Below are 20,820 nucleotides of genomic sequence, written 5' to 3'. Positions count from 1 at the left end.
GTTCTCACAGGTTTCTCATAATCCACTCTCCACAACTGTTAGACATTGCTTGGATTGTGAGCATCCCTTTCTCACTAATTTACTCATTCCATGACTTACACTGTAAAGTGGATGATATTAGCAAATGGTTAGAATCTCTTACTGGGACTAATCCCATCAGTCCTCACAATGGCCCTTGGTTATTATTTCTGCTCCTTACTTTGCAAATGAGAATACTACACAAAGAAGTTGTAACTGCCCAACCTGATATTCAAGGACCTTTACTGATGAGTTTCACTTCAACTTAGAGCTCTTTTCTAGGCTGTTATGTATTGCCTAAACCAGCCCTTCCTGTGTCTGGAGAGCCTTGTGCCCTACCCTCATCTCTGCCTGAGGATTTTTTCTATAACTTTTAGGGTCCAAAATTGAATAGCATGAATATAACACCTATCTATATACATGCACCCAAAGAATATATCCCAGAAAAAAATACACCAAGATTTCATTGTCTATGGGAAGCAAGATTAAGGTGAATTTTAATATTCTTCATTACACAATACCTAAAGAGAACACGCTTGCTTTGGTAATGAGAAAAGTCTAAGCAGAAGTGGAATCACCTGGGAATTCTGAGACCGAAAGTCCTTCTTACCTGCTGTACAGGAGCTGGTGATGCTGAGTTGAAGTCCAGGGCCAAATAATCCAGGCTGAATTTCTTTGTCCAGGTAAGAGCACCACTGCTTAGGGAGTTGATTGTTCTGTGCTCCTCCTAGGAATCAACATTCATAGGTCTCTGGTTAATGATGTCTAACCATGCTGCCCCTGGGAAAGAGGGCACATTTAGCTTCATCTGAGCAGCTGCCATCAGATCATAAGACCGTAATCTGATGAGACGTGAGCATACCTGTTCACATATATGATTGAGAGCTGGCATTTCAAAAATAATACAGCTAGTTCAGCCTTCACCATGAAACTATATCATTACTAGAGATGGTTTGCCAAAATCATCCCCCAAAGTATTAATTTTGTGGATCTGACATGCCCATGATACTTCAGGGCTTAACTCTTGAGAACCTCAAATATACTTAGGAAAGGTATTCCCAGTGACCTGGCTGCTCCTCATCTCAGCTAATACTTTGTATTGTTGGGCCTTTCAACTCTTTTCCAACCTGTGATGGGTGAAGCAATACCTTTTTTGATTTTCCATTTTCCTTATTATTAACTACCTTGAGCACATTTTTATATGTTGAAGAGACATTTATTATTTTCTCCTCTGTGGAGTGCCTATTATGTTTCTGGCTTCATTTTGCTTGTTTTTGGCTCATTTTTGTAATGAAGTGTTTATACTTGTCTTAGTTTTCCTGAATACTTCCTCATGTATCTTGATGAGTAAATATGCATTGGTCACATAATTTTCAGACAGCCATTGCAGTCTATGGCTTGCCTTTTCATGCTATTTCTTAAATGAGGAGAGGTTCTTGCACTTGCATTTTCTTCAGAGACTCTCTGTGCTGAGGTCACGATTTATTTTCCCACATTGTCTCCTAAAATTATAAAGTTTTAACCTTCACATTAAGTAATAATCTCACTTAAATTGATTTCAATGTATGTTGATGAGATAGAGGTACACTTTGTTCCTTTCTAAATTTTAATATTTTTGAGACAGGGTCTCTGTATCTTAGGCTGACCTCCTACTTCAGTCTCCTGCATGCTGGGATTATAGGTGTGAGCCACCACACCTGGCTTTAACGTGTTCCTTTGTTGTTACTTCATGTTGAGAACTGTCCTTTCTCCAGTAATATAGCCTCTTTCCATCCACAGATCAAGATCCATTATTAGTTTGGGTGTGTTTCTGGGCTTTCTCTTCTATTCTGTTGGTATATAGGTCTACCCTTGTAGCAAGACTACTCTGTTGCCTATTGTTGGTGTTAACTAGTACAAAATATTTCATCTTCTTTGTTCTTCCTGAATCTCTTGGGTATTCTTAGCCCTTTGATCTTATATATACATTTTCAAATCAGCTATAAAGTTTCTCAAAAACTTTTATAATATATTTTGGTAAGATAATACATTTTGTTTTACATATTAACAACACTTTTTATTTATATATAGTTTTACAGTTTAAGAAAATATTCTATATTCTTTAAAAACATTTTATTAGCATATATTAGTTGTATGAGGGAATTCATTGTAATATTTTTGTACATGCTTACAATATACCTTAGGTAGATTTACCCCCTCTCTTATTCTCCCTCATCCCTCTTCCACCATACTTAAAGCAATTTCAGTGCTTTCATTGTTCTATTACATATAAGTATCCTAAGTACATTGACCATATTCATCCTCCTTTACTCATTCACCCTCCCCCTCCTAGTAGTAGTCCTGTCTAACAAGACCTGTTTTACAATTCTGTCCTTCATTTTAAAGTACATAGTCATTGATCACGATGATATTTTACCTGTGAATATGCTGTAATTTAATCAGATTAACCCGTTTTATTACTCTCCCTTCCCCTTTCCTGCCTACCCTCTATTACTCAACAGTTTTCATTGTTTTTCTTCCTACACAGATGAAATATATTTTGATATTGTTCATTCTCTATCCTCTTTTCCTCTCCTTCCTGCTCCTACTCCTATTGAACAGTTCCACTATTGCAAACATGGTTTTATATATACACACAGGTGTGTGTATGTGTGTGATCATGTTTGTATTTGTGTATACATTTATCTTTTGGATCTTCCACATATGAGAGAAAACATGTGGCCTTTGTCTTTCTGAACCTGGCTTACTTCACTTAACATGATGTCCTCTAATTCCATCCATTATATATATATATATATATATATATATATATATATATATATATATATACTACACTTTCTTAATCCATTCATCAGTTGTAGGGCATCTGGGCTTTCTCCATAGCTTGGCTATTGTTAATAGTGCTGCAATAAACATGGGTGTGCAAGTGTCTATATTGTATCCTGACTTACATTTCTTCAGATATATGCCCAGAAGAATTGCTGGATCATACAGTAGTTTTATGTTTAGTTTTTTTGAGTAATTATTATACTGCTTTCTATACTGGTTGTACAATTTACTTCCCCACCAACTGTGTATGAGGGTTTATTTTTCCCTGCATCTTTGCCAGCATTTCTTATTGTTTGTGCTCTTGATGATATCCATTTTAACACAAGTGAAGTGGAATCTTAATGTGGCTTTAATTTTTATTTCCTTTATGTCCAGAGCTGGACAGATTCACTGCTGAACTCCAACAAACCTTTAAAGGACTAATACCAACGCTCCCCAAACTATAGAGAAGGGAAGAATGCTTCCAAACTGATTTTACAAAGATAATACTACCCTGGAATGAAAAGCTGATAAGGAGAGAACAAAAAAGAAAACCGTAGGCCAATATCCTTGATGAATATGATGCAAAAATCCTCAGCAAAATACTTGCAACCTATATCCAAGAACACATTGAAAAGAGCATACACCATGATTAAGATGGCTTCATTTCAGGGATGCAAGAATGCTTCAACATATGCAAATGAATGAACATTATACAGCACATAAATAGAATCAGGAATAAAAATCACATGATCATCTCAATAGATTCAGAAAAACATTTGACAAAATTCAACTTTCCTTAATGATAAGGGCTCTGAAAAAACAAGGTATAGAAGGATTTTACCAAACACATATGTTGGTGATAACAAATGATGCTGGATAAAGTGAATATCTCCATGTAGAAGAGTAAAACTAGCTGGATGCTGTGGCTCACACCTGTCATCCTAGTTAATTGGGAGGCTGAGATTGGGAGGATTGCAGTTGGAGGCCAGCCTGGGCAAAGAGTTCACAAAACTCCATCTCCAAAATAACCAGAGCAAAATGGACTGGAGGTGTAGCTCAAGTGATAGAGTGCCTGCTTTGCAAGTGCAAAGTTCTGAGTTCAAACCCCAGTCCCACCAGAAAAAAAGATTAAAACTAGATCCCTATGTCTCACACTGTTCAAAAACTCAACTCAAAATGCATCAAAGACTTTAATATAAGACTTGAAACAAACCATTAGGGGAAAACACCAAGATATTGACTCAGGCATGATGCATTAATGATTATAATAAAAATACCATTTAGAATAGCACCAGAATGTAAATATTTTTACTTAGGTAAAAATCTAATAAAACATATATAAGATCTATATGTTAGGCTAGACATAGTGATCATGTCCAGGCAGAGATCAGGAGGATCATGGTTCATGGCCACCCTTGGCCAAAAGTTAGCAAGACCCCCATCTCAACCAATAAAGCTGGGTGTGGTGGTGTACACCTATCATCCCAGCTACTGTGGGATGTAAATAGGAGGATCACAGTCCACTGGAGGTGCCCAGGCAAAAATGCAACACTATTCGAAGAATGAAAGCCAAAAGGTCTGGGTGTGTATCTGAAGTGATAGAGCACTTGACTAGCAAACATGAGGCCCAGAGTTCAAACCCTACTACCAACAAAAAAAATCTGTAATGTTAACATTCTAAAATTCTGAGGAAAGAAATCAAAGAAAATATGAATAAATGAAGAAATATACTTCTTTGTTCACAAACTGAAAATTTCAGCATAGCAAAGATGTACATTTTCCTTAAACTTATTTTTAGATTTAATGCAATTTCAATTAAAAAATTTCATGAGGATTTTTTTATGGATAAGAAAAGCTGATTCTAAAATTTATATGGAAATACATAAGAAGCAGAATAACAAAACTATTTTAAAAATACAAATGAGTTGGAAAAAATACACTTTCTGATTTTAAGACTTACTATAGGGCTGGAGTCATGGCTCAAGTGGTAGAGAGTCTGCCTAGCAAGTACAAAACCCTGAGTTCAAACCCTAGTACCACCAAAAAAAAAAGTACCTCAACTTACTCTACAATATACAATAATCAAGACCATTTGGCATAAGCAAAGGGGTAGACAATGAATCAGAATAGAGAATATACACAAATACACCCAGCTAATTTTTACAAAGGTGTAATTCAATAAAGAAAGTACTGTCTTTTCAACAGATCATACTGAACTATTTGGACATCCATATGCAAAAAAAAATCACCATTGACTATTTTACATATTATACAAGAATTAACTTAAAATGTATCATAGACCTAAATGCAAAATCTAAAACAAAAATACTTTCAAAAGAAAATATAGGAGAAAATCCTAATGAACTATGATTAGACATGATAACGATTCATGAAATAAATAAAATTAGTAAGTTGGATTTAAATTTTACAATGTTTTCTTTCCAAAAGACAGAAGAGAATTGACAAACTCTAGAATCAGAGAAAATATTTGCAAATCATATATTCATTGGAGGTCTTATCTGCAGAATATATAAAGAATTCCCAAAGCTCAATGTAAGGAAACAAACAACCTGATTTAAAATTGGAAAAAATATTGAACAGATACCAAAGAAAATATATGGATAAAAAGAAAGCACATGAAAAGATGTTTAACATAATTTGCTATTAAAGATGCACAAATATATATGCACACTGTGATAACACTACACACCTATTAAAATGTCTAAATTTAAAAGCTGGTAATACCAAGCATGTGGACAAAGATGTGGAACAACTGGAACCTTCATTAATTGTTGGTACAAAATGGTACAGTCACTATGTAATACTTTTCCCCAAATATTTTATAAAGTATGCTTTAGAAAGTACCTTATAAAGTATAAATATAGATACTTTACATAGAATCTCATAAAGTTAAATATACACCCTGATGACCTAGTTAAACATATAGTTTATGACTAGCAATCCCAATTCTGGGTATTTATCCTATGACTCAGTTTCTCAACAGCAGCAAATTGACATTTGAGGGTAGATAGTTCTTTGTCGTGAGGTTCCACTGGACACACAAGAAACAAGTAACACTACCCATTCTGCCTCAGTCTGTATCGCTAACCATTTCCAAATGTTCCTTAAAGGACAAAAATCATCCCTGATTCCGAACCACTGTCCTAGAAAAATGAAAACTTATGTCTACACAAAAACCTGTAAAAGATTCCTAAGGTCAGGAACAACACAACGATACCCATTTTTGCTATTTTTATTTAACAAAATATTGGAAGCACTAGACAAAGCAGTAAGACAAGAAAGAGAAGTAAAATATACTCAAATTGGAAAAGAAGAAATAAAATTATCTCTATTTGCTAATAAGACTTTATGTACAGAAAACCCTAAACATCCTCCACAGAAACAATAAAAAATTAAAAATAAAATTAGCAAATTTGCAGGATAAAATATCAACACCAAAAATTCATTTGGGTTGCACTTCTAACAATGAACAATCTCAAAAGGAAATTTAAAAATAATTTCATTTATAATAGCATCAAAAAATAAAATAGTTTAAAATAAAATTAAGCAAGGTGGGCTGGGCTATAGCTCAGTGGTAGAGCACTTACCTGGCATGCACGAGGCCCTGGGTTTGATCCCAGCACCAAAAAAGAAAAGACAAAAAAAATTAACCAAGGAGACAGACTGAAAATTACAAAACATCATTGAGGAAAGAAAAGAAACTAACAAAAATAAATGGAAAGACATGTATGTTCATGGATTGGAATACTTTATATAAGATGACAATATTACTCAAAATAATTTACAAACTCAAGGTATTACCTATCACAATCCCAATGGAATGTTTTTGCAGAAATATAAAAAAAAAGTCCTGAAATTCACATTGAATCTTAAAGGGCCCTGAGTCACCAAGTTAATCTTGAAAAAGAAAAACAAATTTGGAGGTCACATTTTTTAATTTTAAAAATTATTACAAAGAAGCAGGAATTAAAACACTGTAGCACTGGCATAAAGATAGACATATAAATATAGATGCATATAATAGAGCTCAGAAATAAACCCCTGCATATGTGGTCAACTGCGTTTCAACAATGGTGCCAAGATTATTCAATGGGGCAAGGACATTCTTTTTAACAAATGGTGCTGGGAAAACTGGAAGCTCAATCCAAAAGGACAAAGTTAAATTCAAGTCTTATTCCAATACAAAATTAACTAAAAACTATCAACAACCTAAAGATAAAAGCTACAGCTATAAAACTCTTAAAAGAAAACGTAGGAGAAAATCTTCATGATATTGGATTTGACAATGATTTCCTGGCTGTGACACCAAAGGCAAGGCAAAAAAAGAAAAAAAGATAAAATTGACTTCATCAAATAAAAAATTTGTGCATCATAAAGGAAATGCAAATTAAAACCATGCTAAGATTCCACCTCACCCCTGTTAGAATAGCCATCATCAGCAACACCACCACCAACAGGTGTTGGCGAGGATGCAGGGAAAAAGGAACCCTCTTACACTGCTGGTGGGAATGTAAACTAGTACAACCACTCTGGAAAAAAATTTGGAGGCTACTTAAAAAGCTGGACATTGATCTACCATTTGATCCAGCAATACCACTCTTGGGGACATACCCAAAAGACTGTGACACAGGTTACTCCAGAGGCATCTGCACACCCATGTTTATTGCAGCACTATTCACAATAGCCAAGTTATGGAAACAGCCAAGATGCCCCACCACTGACGAATGGATTAAGAAAATGTGGTATCTATACACAATGGAATTTTATGCAGCCATGAAGAAGAACAAAATGTTATCATTCACTGGTAAATGGATGGAATTGGAGAACATCATTCTGAGTGAGGTTAGCCTGGCCCAAAAGACCAAAAATCGTATGTTCTCCCACATATGTGGACATTAGATCAAGGGCAAACACAACAAGGGGATTGGACTATGAGCACATGATAAAAGCGAGAGCACACAAGGGAGGGGTGAGGATAGGTAAGACACCTAAAAAACTAGCTAGCATTTGTTGCCCTTAACGCAGAGAAACTAAAGCAGATACCTTAAAAGCAACTGAGGCCAATAGGAAAAGGGGAACAGGTACTAGAGAAAAGGTTAGATCAAAAAGAATTAACCTAGAAGGTAACACCCACGCACAGGAAATTAATGTGAGTCAACTTCTTGTATAGCTATCCTTATCTCAACCAGCAAAAACCCTCGTTCCTTCCTATTATTGCTTATACTCTCTCTACAACAAAATTAGAAATAAGGGCAAAATAGTTTCTGCTGGGTATTGAGGGGGTGGGGGGGAGAGGGAGGGGGCGGAGTGGGTGGTAAGGGAGGGGGTGGGGGCAGGGGGGAGAAATGACCCAAGCCTTGTATGCATATATGAATAATAAAATTAAAAAAAATTTGTGCATCAACGGACAGTATCAAGACAGGGAAACACAACCTAAAGAGTGATAAAATATTTACAAATCATACATCTGATAAGGGATTAATATTCATACTATACATAAGAAACGCCTAAAAACAATACAATGCAAGCCAATTAAAAATAGACAAAATACTTGAATAGACAATTCTCCAAAGAAGATAAACAAATGGCCAACAAGCACGTGAAAAGATGCTGAATATCAGTAATCATTAGAGAAATGCAAATGATAACCACATTGACATACTAGTTCATATTGACAGATGACTATGATAAAGGTTGGAGGAGAATAAGAAGTATTGGTAAGGATATAGAGAAACTGGAATCCTTGTGTATTGCTGACAGGAATGTAAAATGGTGCAGCCAGTATAGAAGACAAGTTTTGTGGTTCTTTAAAAAATTGAACATAGAGACTTGGCACTGGTGGCTCATGTCTATACTCCTAGCTACTTGGGAGGCAGAGATCAGAAGGATCATGATTTGAGGCCAATCTGGGTAAAAAATGAGACACTATCTCAAAAGAAATACCCAGCACAAAACAGGAGTGACTCAAGTGGTGGAGTACCTGCCTAGCAAGTGTGAGGCCTGAGTTCAAACCCCAGTATTGCCAAAAAAATTAAACATAGAGACACCATATAATCCACAAGTTTAGTTTCCAGGTATATATTAAAAAGAATTGAAAGCAGGAATTCAAATATGTACTTGTACCCCCATATTTATAGTGCCATTATTCCTAACAGTCAAAAGTTAAAAACAACTCAAATGTCCATCAAGTGGATAGATAAACAAAATGTGGTATATCCATACAATTAAATATTATTCAGCCATAAAGAATGAAATTCTTATATATGATACAATATGGATTGCTCTTAAAATCAGTATGCTAAATGAAATAAGGCAAACACAAAAGGACAAATATTGTGGAATTACATTTTTTATAAGGGACCCAGAATAGGCAATTCACAGAGATAGAAAGTACAACAGAGGTTACCAGAGGCTTGAGGGAAGAGGAAGGAGAGTTAGTGTTTAATGGGGTCAGAGTTTCTGTTTGAGATAATGAGAAATTTCTTGAAAATTGATAGTGGTGAGGACTATACAACATTGGAATATATTTAATGCCACTGAATTGTACACTGAAAATGGTTAAAATGGTAAATTAACTAAAAACTATCAACATATATTTTACTGTAATACATATTTCTTAAATACTGTAAAAGAATTAGTTAATAACAGTTCTAATTGTCCCAAAACTTGAAAAAATCTAAGTGTCTTTCAATGGGTGAATGGAAAAACAAAATGTGATATATACAAAAAATGGAATACTACTCAGCAATAAATCAGAAAGAACTATTGATACATTTACCAATTTAGATGAATTTCAGACATTATTCTAAATAAAATAGCCAGCCTCAAAGGTGTTATATGATTCCCCATATTCCCTGAAAAGAAAAACTACAGTGATAAGGAACAAGTCAGTGGTTACCAGGGACCAGGGGTGGAGAGAGAGTGTGACTATAAAGAGGTAGCATAAGGGAATATTTGGGAGTGATGGAACTGTTCAGTATGCTGACTGTGGTGGTCACAGAAATATATATACATATATGCATATATATGTGTGTGTGTGTGTGTGTGTATACATTCAAACTCATGAAACTGAACACCAAGAGAGTAATTTCACTGTGTGATTAAAAAGTTTAAAAACATAAAATACCATAATAAAAATTAACATGAGGTTTAAGAGTTTAGACTTCTACTATAAAAACCTCACAAAACTGTTGAAATTATAGGGCTTAAAAAACTGATAAAGAAGAAATCACACATTAAAATTATGTTTATTCTTCTCAGTTTTCTATAATTTCACAAATATTTAAAAGATCTATATCAAAACTTGTACAGCAATAAAACAAAACTTTTATTTAAACCCCTGCCTTAATTTTTAATAATCAGATCAGAAATTTTCCTCAAAGAGAAAAAATTAATGTATATGATTATGTGCAAAATCAAAATCAAAGCATACTAGTTCTGACTACCATATTGGGCTGTTGTGTGGCACAAGGTGAAATAACATAAATCAAAGTCATTTGAGACTATTTGTTTCTGAAGTTAAGTAAGCACAATTAAATGAGATAAGATACCCTTAAACATTTTTACATGGCACATCCCTCATAACTACCTTCAGCACAAGTTCCTGGCTCATCAACTGCTGTGTCATGTTTCTCAGTAATTCACGCGGTCATTGACCACAAATTATCAACGTAGTCAAGCAATCAATTCTTAACTGTATTGCTAATGAAATGCCTGGTCTTTCTCACAATCTCAAAGATAGAAGTAAACTGTTGGTGTCTGGAATGACTCTGCACTTGCTTCCATTATGTTTTAGGTTCATTTCCCTTTTCTATTCTCTGGAGACAAAGCACAGCTGTTCAGTATCCTTTACAGGAGTGTTTTCTTCTAGAAGTTTCCCAAGGGCCATTACTAAGTGTAAGATTTGTATATGAGTCACTTTCCATCTGCATATGGTTACAGCACAATTTCTATCAAATAAGAAGACAAAATGAAGCATTTAATTATTGCTTTCATGGAGATTACAGTTTTTAAGATTTCCAATTGCATTTTACCCTCATGTATAGGAGAATATGATTGTCTTCTCAAGAGTATACATTCACAGTGCCTTGTACATCATCTTCCTTTCAAAATGTTAAGTTCATACTGAAGTTTTCTCTAAAGTTTCTATAGTTCTACAGAATACCATTTGTATATTTTTATTATATTATTGTTGTACTGGGGGTACACTGTGACATTTACAAAAGTGCTTACAATATATCATAGGGTAGAGATAGGTCTCTATCCCCCCACAGATCTACAGAAAGACCCTATAGCAGGAGTCTCCAGAGGCTACGACACACTAGAAAGATTCAGAGGCAGATATTCTTATAAATGTGAGCTTCCAATATGTGTGTTTTCACAGTCTAAACTCTGGACATCCAAGGAATTACATACCTATTGGGATCAAACAGGACACCATAGCCTTGATGGAAAGAATTGCTAGCATTCCATTTTCCCATAACACAGGCCTCAGCCCTGGGTTCTCCTGAAATACTATGGTCTCAAAATGGTATGAAGAGTTTAATATTGCAGGAAAGGAAACCAGCTTTAAATTGATTCACACTTAATCTAGAAAAGCTGTGACCTGGTTTTACAATCAAGTGAATGTTTTAAGCTTGCACAGAGATTTCTGGGGGATGTGTTTTCTTTATAATGAATTCACAAGACTATAGATTGGGAGAAGAAAAAGAATGTGAAAATATAGCATTACCATTTGGATGTAGCTTTCTTCCTCTTCTCTGGTAACAGGATTGGCAAAAAATCTTGCAGAATTAATATCATTTCTTTCTGGAGAGAGAAAGCTGGTTCGATTGCTAAGAACAAAAATATAAAAAATATAGATGAGGTCAAAGCAATGTCTTACAGCTGCTATGAAAAGGAGCCAGGAACTGACATGGCCCCATGGGGATTGAGCCCTCCTCTTCCAGACACAACTTCCTTCCGGCCCAAGCAATTCCTGAAGAAACAGAGACTTCCTTCCCAGCAGCTCTGTCCCACTCTGGAACAAATGGCTCCCAATTGTTTTTTTTTCCCGGGCCCTCCATCCATGTGATACAACTAAGAGCTTTCTAGAAACAGAGAATTTACCAAAACAAAAACAAACGAAAACACTTATCATTTAGCAAAGAAAATACTTCTTTCCAGTCTTTTTGTTTTCAAAGTAACCAGGAAAAGATAAGACAGTGTGATCATTACTGTGATAGGATAAGAATAAGACTGAGGATCAATTTCCATCCTACTCCTGAGACCAAAGCACAGGCTGAGTGTCTCTACAGCTTTTCCTGGAAATTCAGTCACTGCAGAATTCTGTTTTACAAAGTTATTGTGTCCTGTGACATTTGGAGTGAATCACAAAAACTCCCAGGCCAGCCTTATGATTCTGAAAATGCAACTTCTAAGTGTTAAGGTGAGGGGTTCAGATACATTTTTGGGTTTGTCTGCCCATACCATGAACTATCCTTTCATCTATGAAAGCTCCATTTTCTTGCCCTGTTCACAAAGTTGGACTTCTGGAAGCCCAGCCTCTGGTACTGACCCTGCCTCCTGGGCCATAGCTTATTCCACTCTGACAGAATTACACAACTCTGTCTTCCCAGGAAATCTGAGTTGGGATTGAACAGGAGCCCATCTTTGTTGGCATTGGCATTGAAGCATATAAACAAGCTTGGGAGCTATGGTACAGCTATGTTTGGCCATGAGGTAAAGAGTTCTGAAAAGAGCAGATGTGAAGGCAGAGCAGACATGACAGAAGGACAGAAAAGATGACTTGACTTCCCAACAGTGCTTCACTTCTTGGTTCCAGAATCCTAGAAAAACCCAGTCATATTCCTTCCTTTGTGCTCTATAACCCACTTCTGGCTCTCACTAATAATCCCAGCTACTCCTTTGGCTTAAACAAGATCAAGTACGCTTCAACCACAAGAGGTCTAACTAAGACCAGAGGTGTCAGTCAGAGGTTTACCAAGGCACAGTGCAGGTCCTAGTTAGAGATGTGTGTTCCCGGATGGTAGAGAGGTTCCTCAGGTCTAGGGGAGGTGGCCGTGCTGCAAGACAATGAACAGTATCCAGTATAGTTAGTTCTCAGGAGTTCAGGGCCAGAATCTGGAGTCTGTAAAATCACAACATTCCATTGATTAGCATACCAGCCCCAAATTTAATAAAAGGAAGCACTGGTGATGAGTGTGAATTTCACCGTCCTACTTTTCCCTGCCTCCCTGGTAGTAATGGTCTTGTTACCTGCTGGAGGTAACAAAAACAAGGCCATACATTTAGTCAACACACATTTATTGAGAATTCACTGCCTGACAAGCATAGTTCTAGGTATTGGAGATATAGTATGAACCAAACAGACAAAAGTCTCTGACCCTGAGAAATACAAATGCCTTCCAGACACTCCATTCATCTAAGAGTCAGAGATGGTCAGCCGGTTCTAAACTATCTACCTCCAGACCACTGTGTGCCGAAAATATTCTTCCACATGTCTCCATTTATTCATCTTCACAACTCAGCTCAATCCCCTCAGTGGCATATCTACTTCCTCCCCTAGGTTACATGGGTAGAGACTTCCTAATTCCTGTCCATGTCACCAGATCCTAGGACAATGAGATTCCTACCACACAATTGTTTTCCCAGGTGCTTTGGGCCTGGGCAAGTGGCTAAGCTGGAAAGGGCACATGAGTCATTCAGTTCCTGAAGAGAAGGTCTCTCCTGGCAGCACAACACTCTGTTATCAGACTTACCCAACTACCTCCAGGCTTTACCACCTGCTCTCTCCTGCCTGGACCCTAGTATTCATCCCAGAACCCAACCCTCCTTACACCCACCTGTTAAATGTCCAGCGCTAAGTCCATCAAATACCTTTCTTTTGGGTCATATACAGCTGCACTTTTCAAAAATAGTGACCACTAGCCACATATGGCTATTTTTACATTTACATACACTCAAATGCATTGAAATTAAATAACAATAAGATTAAAGCTCCTCAGTCACATTGGTCACATTTCAAATGTTCAGTAGCAAAACAGCCCCCTATGAAATTGTTTCTGACCAGTACAGACAGTTCTTTCCTCTGTACTTCCTAAGACAGAGTCTGTTCTTCTATTTAGTACTTGCTTCATAATTCTTTTTTTCCAGGTGTTTTTTATATGTCTTCCTCCCCATCACACTGAATAACTCTCCTTGCTACCTCATGTTTGCATATCACACAATGACTAGCATAGCACTACACATAGAACCAATACTCTTAAAATGTGGTCTGATTCAAACTCAAGGCATGTGACTGAAGTGGACCACACATGAGTAGAGGACTTAGTTAGCAGCCCTGGGTCTGGCCATCTGAAGTGGCAGATCACATGGAGTGTCAGAGATCATGGCTATTATAGTAAATGCTTTCTTGTAATCACACAGCCTACTGGGAAGTTGTGGGTGGGCAAGAATAAGAAGTCACATTGACCTGCCCTTTCTCTTTCCCTCTTCTATCTCTTTGTCCGTTCATGATGCCTAGCAGACCAGAAAGGCTGGCTGGCAGTAATAGCACAGAAGTTAAAAGTTGCCCTGTGTGCGTAGGAGACAAGGTGTTCGTTGCTGAAGTCCTCTAGCATCCCCAATCACTTCTGCTGATGGACATGTATAGAAAAGTAAGTGATACATTGTACTTGACTATGTAGGACATTAAAGAATTAGTATCAAAGGCCATTCTTGGCTGCCTTCCAGAAGGCTGGCACTGTGATTACATTCAAGTGTTGTTTAAATGAGGAGATGCTGGGTGGGATCCATTCTGATTCACCATCACTTTTTCCTGAATGTGGAAGCAGCCAAAGATGAGCCCTCTGGAATGAACTTGGCTTTGTAGGCTGTACTTTCAGGTCCACGGTACCTCAAAGTCCCTGACTTCTTTCATCATGACAATCTGGGAGAGCAGTGTGCCCCCAGCCCTTCCCATTCTAGCTCAGTCACTTCTTTCTTCTACTTTACAGCTGTTGGGATGGTTTCTCTAGCACTTCCTTCCTAAGTACAGTTAGGAGGGAATCTTTCTCCCTTCCCCAGCACAGCAGGCTTGGTTAAGTGACTTACCTTTCCTTTGAGGCTTGAGATCTCTATTCACTGGGGGAGGCTCCAAGTCTGCAGGTAACTCAGGAAGCAGGCTTGAGATGCTTCCTGAGCTCATTGGAATATAGTCATCCTGACTGCAGGGTGGTGCAAGACCAGAGGCAGTGGACTTGGGGCTCATGGGCACATAGCCATCTTCTGCACTGGTTGAAGCTGTGGGGTACATCGGGGAAAATCTGGATGGCTGCAAGAGAACAGGTACAAGTTAGGAACTACAAACCCATCATAGAAATTGCTATCAGTAGGCACCAAGGTTGTGCATATAATTTCAGTTCCAAATTACTCAAGAATAATGTTGAACTTCCTCAAGAAAGTCAGACAAGCCTCTAGCTAAAGTTCTTCCTGTGGGTATAGGTGACAACTCTTCTAGATCTGATCCTGGAAAACTGAATGTTTTTAATTTGTGCAAATGTGTTAAGTATAATGTGGTACATTAATTAGCTGCCCAAGTAGGCAGAGGTGAAGACTATTAGAACTCATAGGGTCCTTATGGAACACCAAGTCCAGTAGTTCCCAAACCAGTTAAAGTCTTAAGAGGAGACTGGAAGAGCCCTCAGAAATTCAGGGTGCTGCAAGGGAGGGGTGAGGATAGGTAAGACACCTAAAAAATTAGCTAGCATTTGTTGCCTTAACGCAGAGAAACTAAAGCAGATACCTTAAAAGCAACTGAGGCCAATAGGAAAAGGGGACCAGGAACTAGAGAAAAGGTTAGATCAAAAAGAATTAACCTAGAAGGTAACACACATGCACAGGAAATCAATGTGAGTCAACTCCCTGTATAGCTATCCTTATCTCAACCAGCAAAAACCCTTGTTCCTTCCTATTATTGCTTATACTCTCTCTACAACAAAATTAGAGATAAGGGCAAAATAGTTTCTGCTGGGTATTGAGGGTGTGGGGGGGAGAGGGAGGGGGTGGAGTGGGTGGTAAGGGAGGGGGTGGGGGCAGGGGGGAGAAATGACCCAAGCCTTGTATGCACATATGAATAACAAAAGAAAAAAATTAAAATTAAAAAAATAATAATAAAAGTTAACTTACTTCTCACTGTTTAAAAAAAAAAAGAAATTCAGGGTGCTGAATTCGAAAGGATTTGAAGGGCTAGGCTATTTTTCGGTCAAACTGAAACTTAAAGCAACCCAAGTGCCAAACTTACCAGATTTAAACTAAGCCGCTTGTCTCGGTGTCTTAAGGATTGGCCTTCTACGTCAGCTGCAAGAAACAAGCTAGAGTGGTGAGAACTGCAGGACATATCAATTGAAACTAGGGCCCAAGTCCCTATATTCTCAAGGCCTGTGCTCAGCTCCAGAGATGCAGACAAACAACATAATTTCCATGTGTATAGCTGAGCAGTAAGAACCCAACAGATGGAAAATCAGACCAGATTTTGAAGAAGTTTCTATCTGATGGCTTTGGTTCTCTTGGTCAGTCAGGAAGAGATATAGCAAGTAATAAACATATGCTTGTTGAATTTATTATATGAATCTTCTGAGCTTAGAGATACCGTGGAGGTAGAGCTGGGGATTTGAAGAGAGGAGAGAAGGCTTGAAAAATATCCCTTGCAGTGAGAACAAGTTGAACAGAGGAGGCACATCGTCGTGGGGAGCACTAAGGGCCCTGTTGAGATCTGTGACCATAAATCAGTGAATATTATTTTCTACAGAAATAGTCAATGACTCAGGCACAGACATGTAAAGACAGAATAGTTAGACTAATCCAGTACTAGAACTTTGTCAGATGGGTGCAAAAATAAGACATGAAATTTAGAATAGTTTGTCAATTGAAAGAAGAAATGTCCAGAAGGCACACCGAATACTCCGTAACTCGTACAGCTGAAATTACTTTAACACCAAAGCCAAAGACATTATAAGAAAGAAAACTACAGAACAATATATTTCCTGAAAATAGATGTGAACTTCCCCAACAAATTTTTTTCTCAACAAAGTATTAATAAATTGAATCTAACAACACATAAAAGGAATTAGATATACAAGGCTGGTACACCATTTGAAAATCAATTCACATAGCTCATCACATCAAAAGGCTAATGAAGAAAACTCCTATGATCATATCAATAGATGCAGAAGGAGCCTTGAACAAAATCCAACTTCCATTCATGATGAAAAAAACTCTCGGTAAAGTAGGAATAGAGAGAAATGTTCTCAACTTGCTAAATACAATCTTCAAAAAACTTATAGCCATTAACATAGTTACAAGTGAGGAACTAACTCAAAGGTTTCCTCCCTAATATCAAGAACAAAGCAAGGATGTCCCTTCCTACCACTGCTTTTTAACATTACTGGAAGTACTAGCTAATGCAACAAGATGAGGAAATTAAACATATACAGATAAGGAAGAAATGAGACTGTCTTTGTTCACACTTGATATGATTATCTATATAGAAAATTTGAAAGGATCAACAAAAAATTTCCTGTAATTATAAGCTATTATTACAAGGTTTCAGAATATAAAGTTAATATCAAAAATTCAAAATTTTTATACAACAGCAATGAAGAAGTGGAATTTGGAATTAAAAACATAATACATTTACATTGGCATACCTCAAAAATGAAATATATTTATTTAGGTATAAACCTAACAAAATGCTACAAGATCTATATAAGGAAAACTACAAAACTCTGATTAAACAAATCAAAGAATTAAATAAATGGAGTCATATTCCATATTCATGGACCAGAGGACTCAATATCATCAAGATGTCAGTTTTCCCCAACTTTATCTATAAATTGAATGTAATTCCAATTGAAATACATCAAGCTTTTTTGTGTATATGAATAGTTTCTAAAGTTTATATGGAGAGACAAAACATACACAATTTGAAAGAGAACAAAGTTGGGCAACTGACACTAACTGACTCCAAGACTCACTCTACAATGACAGTGCAATCAAGACAGTAGGGGATTGAAGGAGAGCTCAGTCACTGATTCTATTTTGGACCTCCCTGGCTCTATTTTGTCTCTCTAACCTGTTTTCCTCCTGAGTCAGTCTCTTCTGCAGTTACCTTGGATTCCAGGAACAATAAGTCTGATCAATAAACATCTTTATGACAAAGCACCAAAACTAACCCCAAGCAATGGTGAGCCTTTCAGAACAGATCAACCCATGATGAGATCATCCTAAAATGGGGGGAATGATGGGAACTCTGGCTGCACCCTTAGAGCAGGAGTAATCATCTCAGGGAAACTAGATTGCACTCTTCAAGTGATGACTATGGTAACGACTTCTCCAGAACCACTTTGCAAAGCCAGAACTGAGGTAATGATCAATCAAGCCAGTTGTCTGACACTGATTAAACTTCTTTTCTCTGCCCCTTACTACTGCTTGTCACTTTTGTTGTCATATTCAGATAGGTAACCCAACCTAGTCCATTAGGACCCCAGGGAGACTTATGAACAATGCCTACCTTTCAGCTTTTTTCCATTAGTATCCTGCATACGTGGGATGACCAGTGCACACCAACATGTGAAGCTATTTGTTGAGATGGGATCTTGTGAACTTTTTGCCCAGCCTCGCCTTAAACCACAATTCTTCTGCTCTCCACCTCCTAAGTAGCTAGGAGTATAAGCATGAGTCACCTTGCCTGGATATTTAAAGTTAATTTCTATATGACAAGGACCTGATTTCATTCTTTTCTATGTTGTTGTTCAGTTTTCCCAAAGCCATTTATAGACAATATTTACCTTTCTATTGTGTATTCTTGGCACCCTTGTCAAAGATCAGTTGACCATGTATTTGTGGGCTTATTTTTGGACTCTCTGTTCTGTTCCTTTGGTTGATGTGCCTGTTTTTTATGCATGTTATATATAGGTCTTATTTGAATTCTGTGTATAATGTTTTATAGTTTTTAGTGTAGAAGTCTTACATATCTCTTATTAGTGTATTCTCATGTATTTACTATTTTTGTGTTACTGTCAATGGCATTTTAATTTGACTTGTTTTTGTTGTTGCATGAAGTTTAAATTGTTTTGTATTTTGATTTGCATCCAGTTTTTCTAAGCTATAGATTATTTTATATTTTCTTTGTGTACAGTCATATCATCTAGAAATAATAATAGTATATGAACAGCTGATTAAAAACAAAACTGCTCAACATCACTGGAATCATAGAAATGCACACTAATTCAAACCACAATAAGAGACAGGCACCAGTGGCTCCTGCCTGTAGTCCTAGCTACTTGAGAAGGTGAGATTAGAAGGATCATGGTTTGAGGCAAGCCTAGCCAAACAGTTCACCTGGGCATAGTGGCACTCACCTGTCATCCCAATGATGGCAAGAAACTTAAAATAGGAGGATCTTGGTCCAGGCCAGCCTGGGCAAAAAGTGAGATCCTATCTCCAAAATAATCAAAGCAAAAGGGCTGGAGGTATAACTCAAGTGGTAGAGCGTCTGCCTCGCAAGCACAAAGCCCTGAGTTCAAAACCCAGTATCACCAAAAAATTTAACTCTAAATGGATAAAAACCTAAATGTGAGATCTGAAATCATCAAAATACTAGAAGCACACATAGAGGAAAAGCTCTTTTTGACATTGGCCTTGGCAATAATTTTTTTGGACATAACACCAAAAGATCAGACAACAAAATCAAAAATAGACCAGTAAGATTATATCAAACTAAACAGCTTCTACACAGCAAAGTAAACAAATCAACAGTGACAAAGCAACCTACAGAATTGTAGAACATATGTGTAAGCAATTATTCAGCCATAAAGAAGAATGAAATTATGGCATTTGCAGGAAAATGGATGGAACGGGAGATCATCATCATGTTAAGAGAAGTAAGCCAAGTTCAGAGGACAAAGTTGTCTCTTCCACATGCAGAATCAGGACCTTTATATATACATGGCAGTAATTGAGGGACTGTCTGAGGAGGTTAAAAGAGGGAAAGAGAATGATGGGGGATATATGTAAAAGCTGTTGAAAAATATAGGGAAGGGAGGATGGGAAAAAGAGAGCACAATAGAGGAGATTAATCTGACCAATGTACAATATATGCATGTATTAAATACCATGGGTAACTCCCTCTGTACAATTAATATACACTAATAAAAACAGAAAATATGTGTAAACCATATATATGGTAAGAGGTTAATATACAGAATATATAAAGAACTCAAAGACTCAACAACAAATAAAAGTGGCCCAATTTAAAAAATGACTGATAGACCTAAATTCACATTTCTAAGAAGACATATTAATGGCCAGCAAATGTGTGAAAAAGTTCTCAATATCACTAATCATCAGAGAAATTCAAATCAAAACAAAATGAGATATCATCTCACTTCAGTTAAAATAACTATCATCAAAGTGACAAAAAAAAGCAAAAAGTAATGAGAATGTGGAGAAAAGGGAACTCTTACACAGTATTAGTAGGAATGTAAATTAGTACAGCAATTACGGAAAACAACATGAAGTTTCCTCAAAAAATTAAAAAATAGAACTACCATGTGATCCAGCAATGCCAGTAAAGAATATATCCAAAGGAAATGAAATCAGTCTTTCAGAGACATCTGCTGCAGCACTATACATAGCAATCAAGATATGGAATCAACCAATATATTCATAGATAAATGGATAAAATGTATTATGTATATATACATATACATACACACATACACACAATTTTATATATACATATATATGCGATTATATATATATGTATATAATGGAATGCTAGTCAGACATAAAAAGAAGGAACTCTTGTATGTGACAAAATGTATGAGCTTGGAGAATATTATGTAAAGAGAAAAAAACAAGACAAAGAAAAATAAAATACTACATGATCTCACTTACATGTTGAATCTAAAAATGTCAAAATTATAAAAA

General features: G+C 36.7%; 1 protein-coding gene across 3 annotated transcripts in view; it reads right to left on the bottom strand.

The window, feature by feature from the left end:
* The window catches only part of Gab3 (GRB2 associated binding protein 3), a 65,726-nt gene that overhangs the window by 4,783 nt on the left and 40,123 nt on the right, over nucleotides 1–20,820 (bottom strand). For all 3 annotated transcript variants that reach the window (XM_020167775.2, XM_074062621.1, XM_074062620.1), the window contains exons 5-9: nucleotides 16,133–16,188; nucleotides 14,944–15,163; nucleotides 12,833–12,914; nucleotides 11,582–11,684; nucleotides 629–745 (exon numbers count right to left, since the gene is read on the bottom strand). In XM_020167775.2, coding sequence (XP_020023364.2) covers nucleotides 629–745; nucleotides 11,582–11,684; nucleotides 12,833–12,914; nucleotides 14,944–15,163; nucleotides 16,133–16,188 — 578 coding nt within the window. The remainder of the gene's footprint in view (nucleotides 1–628; nucleotides 746–11,581; nucleotides 11,685–12,832; nucleotides 12,915–14,943; nucleotides 15,164–16,132; nucleotides 16,189–20,820) is intronic.

This window comes from Castor canadensis, chromosome X (assembly GCF_047511655.1).
Source record: "Castor canadensis chromosome X, mCasCan1.hap1v2, whole genome shotgun sequence".
NCBI lineage: Eukaryota > Metazoa > Chordata > Mammalia > Rodentia > Castoridae > Castor > Castor canadensis.
This window is presented reverse-complemented; position numbering and strand designations above follow the sequence as displayed.